Source organism: Dromiciops gliroides, chromosome 5, assembly GCF_019393635.1.
Source record: "Dromiciops gliroides isolate mDroGli1 chromosome 5, mDroGli1.pri, whole genome shotgun sequence".
Lineage (NCBI taxonomy): Eukaryota > Metazoa > Chordata > Mammalia > Microbiotheria > Microbiotheriidae > Dromiciops > Dromiciops gliroides.
In genome coordinates, this window is record NC_057865.1 from 293,263,847 (window position 1) to 293,274,884 (window position 11,038).

At 52.1% G+C, this 11,038-nt stretch overlaps 1 protein-coding gene across 1 annotated transcript; it reads right to left on the reverse strand.

Annotated features, from left to right (window-relative positions):
- Window positions 1-203: 203 nt before the first annotated feature.
- On the reverse strand, window positions 204-2,879 carry NDUFA6 (NADH:ubiquinone oxidoreductase subunit A6). The gene is made up of 3 exons (XM_043968283.1): window positions 2,694-2,879; window positions 1,515-1,630; window positions 204-398 (listed from the first exon to the last, which is right to left on the reverse strand). The coding sequence occupies exons 1-3, from the start codon at window positions 2,842-2,844 to the stop codon at window positions 267-269; spliced, it is 399 nt and encodes a 132-aa protein (XP_043824218.1). The 5' UTR covers window positions 2,845-2,879; the 3' UTR covers window positions 204-266.
- Window positions 2,880-11,038: the final 8,159 nt, after the last annotated feature.

An 11,038-nucleotide genomic window follows, 5' to 3' on the forward strand; every position in this document is an offset into this window, starting at 1 on the left:
CAGAGGCCTGGGGTGAGGGGTGGCTGAGCTTCCTTTCCACTCAGATTCTAGGATCCCTTCCCGGGCCTGGCAGGGGGACCTGCCTCATCTGAATAACCCGAGACCTGACCACAAGCACTCCAGCCAGCTAAGCTGGGGCTTGACCCCTCACGGCAGGAGAGGGGACAGAGCAGGCCCATCAAGGGAATCCCATCACACAGAGGTTCCACCATAGAGTTTATTTGCAGTATTAGAATGAAATACCAACACATCCCTTTGCAGTCATATCACGGGTCATGGCCAGCATAGAACTTGGAGAGGAAATCCTTGGGTCTCGGGGCTTCTGTTTCGTGGAAGAATCTCATGACGTGTGTGCGCTGCTTCCAAACTTTAATTGTCTCCTCCAGTTCTATCTTCCCCTGCACAGGGAGGAAAGGCGTTCATCCAGCTGGCCCTGCAAGGTGGGGCTCGAGGCAGGAGCCCAGGGTACCAGCTGTGGGGGGGGCGGGACACACTTTCCCCACACTTGGCCCAGACAGGGCCGCCTCCCCCAGCTCTGTCTGTGGACCTGAGACTCACTCTAGGTCTGCCTTGAAATCCCTTCAGGACAAGGAAGAGAGATGCTGGGCCCAGGAACAAGAAGGGGCCTCACCAAGGCAGCAGTCCCTACAGCCCCCCATTAGGAAGACCTCCCTCCCCACAGGCTGTCCTCTTGAATTCCCATTATGAAATTCCATACTGGGTCCTTGCTCTCTCCCTCCAAACTAACCTTGTCCTGCTGAGGATAGCGGTCATGTACATGACTGTATGACCTAAGATCTAGCCTCCCCCCCCCCCCACTTCTGGGGCTTCCTCTTGGGTCCAGATCAAATCCAGAGGCCTCCCCTGCTTGAGATGACATCAGAGCCAGACAAACGAGCCTCCTGTGATTTTGCACTGGCGACACCCCCCCCACCCTGGGATGGGTGTCCTTGAAAGGACGAAACACAAGCACCGCCTCCTCCATGAAGCCCACCCTGATCCCCCAACTGCTAGCATCCTCACCCAAAATGGCTCCCTTTCAAGCTAGTTTATTCTCTTGAGGGTTTTTTCCCCAGCATATTTTGGTACGTGTCTGGGCAGCGAGAGGGTGCCACATTGCTCCAAACACTAGGCCTGGAGTCAAATCTGGCCTTAGACGCTCACTAGCCGTGTGACCCTGGGCAAGTCACATAACCACTACCTGCCTCAGTTTCCTCACCTGTAAAATGGGGACAATCACAGCACCTATTTATTTCCAAGGCTTGTGGTAAGGATATGAGAGAATATTTATAAAGTGCCTACACAGTGCCTGGCAGCTGTGCTGATTAATAATGCTTGCTGATTGAAGGATAACCTGAAACTCAATGTTCTCCCTGAATGTGGGGTATGGGCAGCCGTCTGCCCACCTCTGCCACACACAAGATCGTCTCAACATCCAGGCTGCCCTTCCAGGGGCCAAGGCCAGACAGGGAGACCCAGATGGGCTCAGCCTTTCTGGGCAGTGCATCCATTACCTTAACGACCAAAAGATCGATCACGCGAGGGTCCGTGACATGGGCATTCTTCATGAACATCTCTCGGACTTTGTCCCGGCCCTGCTTCACAGAGATGTCCAGCTGGAAAAGGTGCACTAGGGAGAAAGGAGATCATTGGTCAGGGCAGTCCCTGTCCTGCGCCTCTGTCCACAAAGGACCCCTGGGGTGGGGTGGGTCCAGCTCCAAAGCACCAACCCGGACGGACCCGACACCAGTGTGTCTGAGGGCAGCTCTGGGAGGGCGTCTCGATGCCCACCGCAGGGCCAAGATGTGCATGCACATGCATGAAAGCAGGGCCCTCACAGGGTCATGGACGTCCTGGGCACCAGGGGTATAGGCCCAGCGGCTGGAGCTCTGAAGGGCTCAGCCCGGTCAGCAGGCCAGCTGCCTGGAACGGCCTTCTCTCTGAGGCTCCATGTCCCGCCAAGCCCTGGGCGTCCTCGCTGCCCTGTGGATGCTGCCACTCCTGCAGACCAGGGATGTTCCGCTCCCAACAACCAGGCCATAGCCCCCCCCAGAGCATGACCCCTGAAGCACCCCCCCCCCCGTCCCCGTGTCTCTGTGAGCATCCATTAGGCACCTCGGGTGTTAGGCCTCCAGTTCCAGGGGGTGCAGGAGAAGACCCCCGCCCTGGGCGCTTGGAGGCTCCGCCTCCCCACCCCCTGCCATGGGGTGGGGGCAGGCATTCACACCCTCAGGTACCAGGGCCCAGGGTGAAGGAGCCGACATCTGCTCGGGCTAGGCGGGGCAAAGAGGCTCCCTGCCTCATCCCCTCCTCGTGCCTCAGTTTCCCACGCTGTAAAACAATGCCTGGATGACACCCTCCCGAATCCAAGTTGGTGTGACCTTGTCACCGGAAGGGGCGGGCCATGAACGCCAAGCCAAAGGGTTTGGTGGAAGCAAGAGCAGCGGGAGCCAGGATTCGAACCCCATGCGTGCTACAGCCGCCTGCGTGACCTCGGACCCGTCTTTCCCCTTCCCTGTGCCTCGCTGGGCACTGTCGCCGGGGAAGTCGCGCCTCAGTTTCCCCTCCGCGGGCCACGAGAGGCCCGTGACTGGCGCCCTCGGGGCACACTCATGGGCCTGTCCCTTTAAGAGCGGCAGGGATCACGACCTTGACCGAGAGCGCCCGCCCGCCCCCGCCCGCTGGCCCCTCACCGGTGGTGGGCACCTCGCGGTACCAGGCCCGGTACAGCTCCCGCGCCCGCCGCTTGGCCTCGTTTAGGTCCCGGCTGAAGATGGGCTTCACCGCCGTGCCCACGGCCCCCGATGCCACAGAGGCCGCCCGGCGTACACCGCTCGCCGCCATCTTGGTGCTGCCGCCGCGGGCCCCGCCCCTGAAGGCGGGGCAATATTCATCCGGGTTCGGCCATTGGCCGCCGCGGGTGCGAGGACGGAAGGAAGGCCAGAAGGAAGTCGGCCTCCGAGCTCTCTGATTGGCGATTGGCCGGGAGCCAGCTCGTCCCCCTCAGCCGCAGGGGGGGGGTGGAGCGAGGAAACGCCGGAGGGGCCTAGGACTTCTCTGATTGGTTCTCAGACCTTGGGCGGGGAGAGGGAGCTGGTGAGACGGCGTGCGCATGCTCGAGCGTGACTCCACCAAAGGGGGCGTTGGGGCCTGATTGTGTGTCTGGGTGCCCATCGGGAGACGCTGTTCTAGTCCGGCGCTGGGCCCTGGATGGGGGCGCTCATGGGAGCGGGATGCTCATACAGAAGGGAGAACTGAGGTCCAGGAAGGGGCAGGGATAGTTCAAGGTCTAATCCCCTCCTTTTACCGAGGAGGGGTGAAGATGGTTCGGAGGTTGTCTGGTCCAGTGTCTGCCTTTTACAGATAGGGAAACTGAGGCAGGGGCGGATCAGCGGTCATAGGGCGCAGCCACTTACAGAAAAGAGGAAACCAAGGCCCCGGGTGGAGCAGGCAGAAGTCGAGCCTAGGCTTGGAACCCCAGACCCAGATTACTGAGCCTCTAGCCGCCAACCGTCAAGGCCCCCGGCGGAGGAGACTCTTCCTCCTCTCCTTAGCTCCTGGTCTAGCGCTCGCTCTGCCCACTGCGGGGGTCACTCAGGTGACCGGCAACCAGGTGCTCCAACCAGCCCCTGCCCTCAGAGACAGGAGGCAGCTCCCGGCGCTGTCCAGCTTCTGGCTCCCGGGGCTCCCTCCTCATCCACCGGCTTTGCACTGCCCCGGGTCTCCCCCATTCTCCCACTTAACGATCTGTCTACCTGCCTGCCTGTGTCTCCTCCCACCCCAGTCTCTATCTCTTCCCCTTTCCATTTCTCTCCATCTCTCTCCCCTTTTCTCTCCTTCCGTCTCTCATCTGTGATGTGTCTTCTCTAAAGCGAGTGGCCAGAGAGCACCCACGCCTCTCTCAGCATTGTGTTTAACCCCCGCTCCTCCCATTCTGACACACACACGCAGAGTGAGCTGTCCTCAGTCCCTTCCAGCAGCTGCTGCTCTTCCTTGTACTTTCTCACCTTTGCACACACATCATTGATCATAGGAAATTGCCCTCCCTGCCCTCCACCCCCATCAGAAGGCTCTGGGATCCAGGTCCAATCTCACCTCCACTATAAAGGCATCCTTGTCTAACCACCCCAGGTTTCTGTGGTCTGGCCCTTCTGCTCCACTCACTTGCGTGGGTCATTGACTAATTGCCGGGAATTCTCATCAGTCCCTTCACATAAGTGTGAAATACACCCTTGTCTCCCCACTAGATCAATGGCTCCATCTCTATGCATACAACTCCCTAAACTACAGATCCAGCCTTGATCCTCTCCTGAGCTAGGTAGTGCAGTGGGTTGAGCACTGGCCCTGAAGTCAGGAGGACCTGAATTCAAGTCTCACCTCAGACACTTAGCTGTATGACCCTGGGCAAGTCACTTAACCCCAATCACCTTAAAAAAAATCATCTGGACATTGGTTGGACATCTCCTCTTGGATGGCCTGGAAGAAAATCATGGGGAGACAGCTAGGTGGTGCAGTGGATAAAGCACCAGCCCTGACTTCAGGAGGACCTGAGTTCAGATCCAGCCTCAGACACTTGACACTTACTAGCTGTGTGACCCTGGGCAAGTCACTTAACCTTCATTGTTCTGCAAAATAAAATAAAATAAAATAAACCTGTGACCAATTCATCTAGTGACTTTACAGCTTTGTCTTGCTCCAGTTTTCCACCTTGGAGTTTGTGGGACCCAGCCTTGGAGACTCCTCTGAAGAACAGGGACTTGGAGCCTCAGGGCCTGGGTTCAAATCCTGACCCTGCTACTTATCTCCCAGTGTGACTTGAGACAGGTTAAGGACAAGCTGGGTACAGTGAGAAGAACTCTGGCTCCAGAGCTGTGTGACCTTGAACAAGTCACTTAACTTCTCTGGACCTCAGTTTCCTCATCTGAAAAAGGAAAGGGTTGGACTTTTGGTCTCACTGGTCCCTTCCAGGACCCTTTTCCTTTGCATCTCTAAGAGGAAGGAGCCGGATGCCCCTTTCTAGCTCCGAATCCAATTAGGGGCCAATCATATATATATTGTGTGGGGCTAAAACTGGGCATTGTCTTCCTGTGCCCAGATTGGGGGTGAGGGGGTGTGTACCATCCCTGGCAGCCTGGGCTCATTACCCCCTCCCACCTCCCTGGCTTTTCTCAGGGCCCAGCTAACACCCCGCCCCCCCCTTCCCAGTGGCCCTCTGCCAAGAGCCCCGATTTGTCCTGTCTATGGCATGTTTGTACATGGTTGGGAGCTCTTTGTCTCCCTATGTTAGACTGTCAGCTCCCTGAGGGAAGCACTTGGCATAGAGCCTGGCACATAGTAGGCTCTTAAGGAGCTAAGCAGGGGCTGTCCAGAGATGTTGGTGCTGTCCCAGCCTGCATCCTAGACCCCCCTTCAGATCCCTTCCCAGCTGGGGACCAGGCTGGGATGCCTCTGGGCCTCCTCCCCCTGCTGAAGCTGGTGATGCCCATGCCCTGTCACAAAGCCCCCTCCATGTGATGTCACACTGAGGCCCACGGCGCCCTGGGAAAAGGCCGCTCCACCAAAGCAGACTCCAAAAGCTGGGCCAGTGGAGGGCCGCCCATGAGGATCTCGCATCTGGGGGGCTTGTGTTTGGAGGATGGTCCTGCCCCATGCTGGTGCTAGGCCCTGGGACTAGAGCCCCAGAGGAGGCAGGGGGTGAGGGGGCCATCGGCACTGAAGCTGACATGGTCAGGGGGTAGACTCCAGACTGAGACCACTGACACCCAGCTCAGGGTAAGAAGGCCCCAGAAACCTACCCAGTACAGCCTGGGCCCAGCTCCCCCTCATGGGGGGACCCTCCAGGGAGAATCATGGCTACAGTCTGATGGGTCTATTCCCTTGGGGATCAGGAGGAAGGGGGAATTTCTGTTTAACAGGGTCATTAGCTAAAGGAACGAAGATGTAATGGTGAAATTCCAGGCATTAGCCAGCCTCAGTGGGAGTCAGAGGTAACCTGTCAGGGGTGGGGCAGGACTTAGCTTGAAATGGAGACCTTTGGTGGGTGGGATCTGGTGTCCCAGCTCTGGGCCCCCCCATTTTGAGTCCTTCCTTCTATTTTTTTTTTTGTGGTGCAATGAGGGTTAAGTGACTTGCCCAGGGTCACACAGATATTAAGTGTCTGAGGCCAGATTGGAACTCAGATCCTCCTGAATCAAGGGCTAGTCCCTTATCCACTGCACCACCCAGCTGCCCTGAGTCCTTCCTTCTAGCTAGACAAGGCCGCCTCAGTTTGCCCATCTATACAATGAGCGTGGCAGGACAGGTGAGCTCTAAGATCCCTCCCAGGTCAAAATGAGTGACCCTATGAAATCATTGCCCAGAAGCGGCAGTTTCCATTCAAATTGTTTAGAGGTTCATGAGTGATTTGGAGGAAAGAAGCCTTTGGGCCTGGAGTCAGGAGGTACAGGGAGTCCCAGGTCCTGATGTTAGCTCTGTGTGGCCATGGACCAAGTCACACCACCCCTCTCCCAGGCCCCCTTCACCTCAGTTTGTTCATCCATGAAATGGGGGTGGTAATAATGCTTGTCTTTTTAAAGTAATTTGCAAACTCTAAGGTGTTATGGATGTGTGTTTATTGTTGTTGTTATTATTATTATTTCTGTGGAACCTTGAGACCCTTCTTAACCCCCAAGCCATGAAGTCTCTTAGACCCTAAGAGCTGGCCCAGCCCCCAGCTGATACCCAAGCACATCCCTTCCATCTGGCTGAAACAGAAACCTCCTTGGTCTGTCTCCCCCGTGAACACACAAGCTGTCTGAGAGCAGGGACTGTCTTGGTTCTGTGTTTGTGTCCCTAGCACTTTGCGTGGAATTCTTAATAAATGCTTGTCACGGGAAAAGCTGGGGGTGGGGTGCAGTCCTTAGGTCAAGAATCACACTCACACACACAGTCCAATCAGAATTAAAATGGTTCTTTATTGGGTGCTGGAGAAAGCGACCCAAGGGAAGTCAAGACTTTACCTCAAGGGGAGGAGAGGGCTTAGAAACATCCTCCTCCCAAAACAGAAGGAAGGTCAAAGCTTTTTTTTTTTTTTTTTTTTTTTTTTTTTAGTGAGGCAATTGGGGTTAAGTGACTTGCCCAGGGTCACACAGCTAGTAAGTGTGTGTTAAGTGTCTGAGGCCGGATTTGAACTCAGGTACTCCTGACTTCAGGGCTGGTGCTCTATCCACTGTGCCACCTAGCTGCTCCCCAAAGCTTTTCTAAAGGATAGAAGAGGTGACCCCTTTTGGGGTGATGATATTCCTCAGAGTGGAGGGGGATTATTGTTTAGGAATGATAGTCCTGACCTTTGGAGTTCTCTCTGTCTCCTAGCTCAAGTCATAGCTACACCTAACTGACTTTCCAACTAGAGAATTTTATCTCCCCTTACTTTGTAGGTGTGTCTGTCCTGATAGCTAGTTGGCCAAGTTAAACTTTAATAGTCCCTTGATTCCTCCATATGTCTGTCCTGTTATCTGGTCATCTTTGTTTTTTTTTCTCACAGGAGAAACCCATGGTTTTGTTCTCACAGGAGAAGCCCATGTCATGCTTATTCATTCATTCATTCATTCATTCATTCATTCATTCATTCATTCATTCATTCATCCATCCATCCATCCATCCATTCATGCATTCATTCATTCATTCTTGCATTCTTGCAATCATTCATTCATCCATCCATTCATCCATCCATCCATTCATGCATTCATTCATTCATTCTTGCATTCATGCAATCATTCATTCATGCATTCATACATTCATTCATGCCAGTTCTTCCTTTTCCAGTAGCCTTTCAGGCAGGATCCTGACTGTCATCTCAATCTTGACCAGAAACTCAACCCCAGTCCTCTTCAGGTTCCAGGCACTCAGAGTCACAATGGTCATACATCATTGAGTCCTGGGTTCAAATGCTGTCTCTGTTACTTTTCCACATGCCTATGTGGATTTGGGAACCTGTGAGCTGCCTTCAGGCATTTAAAAGGCTCTCATGTTGAAGACAGATGGGTTGGCTTAGATGCCTTTGAAGTTCCTTCTGACCCTGTCATTCGGTCCATTCTTTATCTATAAGATGAGGCAGCCTGGGGTCAGGGAGACCTGTGTTCAAATCCTGCCTCAACCTCTGTCAGCCTCAGTTTCCTCATCTCTAAAATGGGCATGATAATAGCACCTACCTCCTAGGTTTGTCGTGGGGGCCCGCATGAGATAATTTGCATAAAGGACTTTGCCTAGAAATACTATCATTTATTATTAGGTCTTGTAAAATGAGTGGCAGATGTCCAAACAATAGGTAGAGAATATTATGAAATACAAGATGGAAGACTTTGATTACATTAAATTAAAAAGGTTTTGTACAAACAGAAGCAATGCAGTCAAAATTAGAAACAATTTTTACAGCCAGTATTTCTGATAAAGGCCTCATTTCTAAAATATATGGGGAACTAAATAAATTTATAAGAATGTAAGTCATTCCCCAATTGAGAATTGGTCAAAGGATATGAACAGGCAGTTTTCTGATGAAGAAATCAAAGCTATCTATTGCCATATGAAAAAATGCTATAAATCACTATTGATCAGAGAAATGCAAATTAAAACAACTCTGAGGTACCACCTCACACCTATCAGATTGGCTAATATTACAAAAAAGGAAAATAATAAATGTTGGAGAAGCTGTAGGAAAATGGGAACACTAATGCATTGTTGGTGGAGCTGTGAACTGATCCAACCATTCTGGAGAGCAATTTGGAACTACACCCAAAGGGCTATGGACTGCTCATACCCTTTGACCCAGTGGTACCACTGATAGGTCTGTATCCCAAAGAGATCACAGAAGAGGGAAAATGACCCACATGTTCAAAAACATTTATAGCAGCTTTCTTTGTGGTAGCAATGAATTGGAAATCGAGGAAATGCCCATTAATTGGGGAATGGCTGAACAAGTTGTGGTATATGACTGTAATGGAATACTTTTGTGCTGTAAGAAACGATGAGCAGGCACATTTCAGAGAAACCTGGAAGGACTTACATGAACTGATGTTGACTGAGAGGAGCCGAACCAGGAGAACATTGTACACAGTAACAGCAACATTGTCTGATGAACAATGGGGATAGACTTGGCTCTTCTCAGCAGTGCAATGATCCAAAACAATTTCAAAGAACTCATGATAGAAAAAGTTCTCAACATCCAGAGAAAAGAACTGTGGATTACGAATACAGACTGAACCATACTGTTTCTATTTTTGAGCTGTTTTTTTCCTTCTTCTTCTTTTTTTTTTTGCAGGGCAATGGGGGTTAAGTGACTTGCCCAGGGTCACACAGCTAGTAAGTGTCAAGGGCCTGAGGCTGGATTTGAACTCAAGTACTCCTGAATCCAGGGCCAGAGCTTTATCCACTGTGCCACCTAGCTGCCCTTTCCTTCTTTTTTGAGGTTTCCCCCTTGTGCTCTGATTCTTCTTTCATAAAATGACTAATGCAGAAATATGTTTAATGTGATTGCACATATATAACCTATATCAGATTGCTTTCCATCTTGGGGAGGAAGGAGGGAAGGGAGGGAGGGAGAAAAATTTGGAACTAAAAGGCCTATGAAAACAAATGTTGAAAACTATCCTTATATGTAACTGGAAAGTAATAAAATACTTTTATTTATTTATTTTAAAAAATAAAATGAGTGTTGGGACTGGAGTAAAGGTTCTCAGGGTAATCTGGGGACCCCTGGGGGGTTCTGAGACCATATTGATAGGTCTGTGAGATCAAAGCTATTTTCATAATAATGATAGAATTTCTAACATCATTAATATTAATATCACCCAAGTAAAGGCTCTTGGGGGAAAGCCCTCAATTTTGGAGGGGGGAGGCAATTGGGGTTAAGTGACTTGCCCAGGGTCATACAGCTACTAGTAAGTGTCTGAGGCTGGATTTGAGCTCAGGTCCTCCTGACTCTAGGGCTGGTTGCTCTAGCCATTGCACCAACAGGCTACACCAGTAGTTAATGATTTTTCAGAGTGTTAAGGGACCCTAAGACCAAGAAGGCTGAGAATCACTCAAGGGGCCTCTTGGTTCTCAATGTTATAGTCCTGGTAAACAGAACCCAGATCTTCTGAGAAACCCCCACCCTGGACCCAGGCATTGACATCTTCTCCTTTCCTTCCCAGACTTAAGATGGTGCTGATTTGGGGCTGCCCAAGAGAAAGGTACAGTATATGGTGACCCAGGTTCCATCTTTCAGACAGGGGTTGGGAAGCTGCCCAAAATATACCATCCAGTGGAAGATGAGACAGTGGGCCACAGTGGGCCTGGAGGTAGGAAGATTTGGGTTTGAGTCCTGCCTCAAACACTAGCTATGTGACCCTGGGCAAATCACCTAACCATCTGGGGTCTCAGTTTCCTCATCTGTAAAATAAGGGGATTGGACCCCATGACAGCTAGGTGGAGCTCCAAATCTTTGAGTCTAAGGCTGTGTGAAGAGGAGGACCAAGCCAAGACATATGGGGAGGGGGAAGGGCTAGTGTGGGGCTGGGAGAGACATTCAAGACCGCCAGGGGAAGGGCCATGGCTGCTGTCCGCCCAGGAGTGCTGACATTGATAGAGCCCATGGAATCAGGGATCACCTCTAACCCTTAGCCCCTATGTAGCAAGGCACCCCACCTTTTCTGAGCCTCGATGTGCCTGTCTGTGAAATGGGGATGATAATACCAACACTAACTCCTCATGGCATGTGTTGTGAGGAAAGTGCTTTGTCGACCTTAAAATGTGCCTAAAAAGGAGACATGGAAATGTTGATGGGTTCCAGAAGTTAAGGGCTGCCCTCTGCCCTCCCCAGTACCCCCAGGCCAGGGAAGGCCTGGAAGGAAGGCATGGCAGGAGCCCATCAAGCTCTGGCACAGAGAGGGGGCAAGGGCATGCCAGTGGAGAGGCGCCTTTATTCGCCACTTCGTGTATGCCCGGCCCTGGGACAGGACGGGATCAAGATCCCCGAGTCCAAAGCCACGGAGGAAACTTGAGGCCCAGACTGGGGAAGAAG

Excerpts from the sequence above, each read along its gene's own strand:
- NDUFA6 (XM_043968283.1), bottom strand. The coding sequence starts at position 2,844 with ATGGCGGCGAGCGGTGTACGCCGGGCGGCCTCTGTGGCATCGGGGGCC. Across the intron at positions 1,631-2,693 it reads CCGCGAGGTGCCCACCACCG|TGCACCTTTTCCAGCTGGAC; the intron begins GTGAGGGGCCAG and ends CTTTCTCCCTAG. Across the intron at positions 399-1,514 it reads TCGATCTTTTGGTCGTTAAG|GGGAAGATAGAACTGGAGGA; the intron begins GTAATGGATGCA and ends CTCCCTGTGCAG.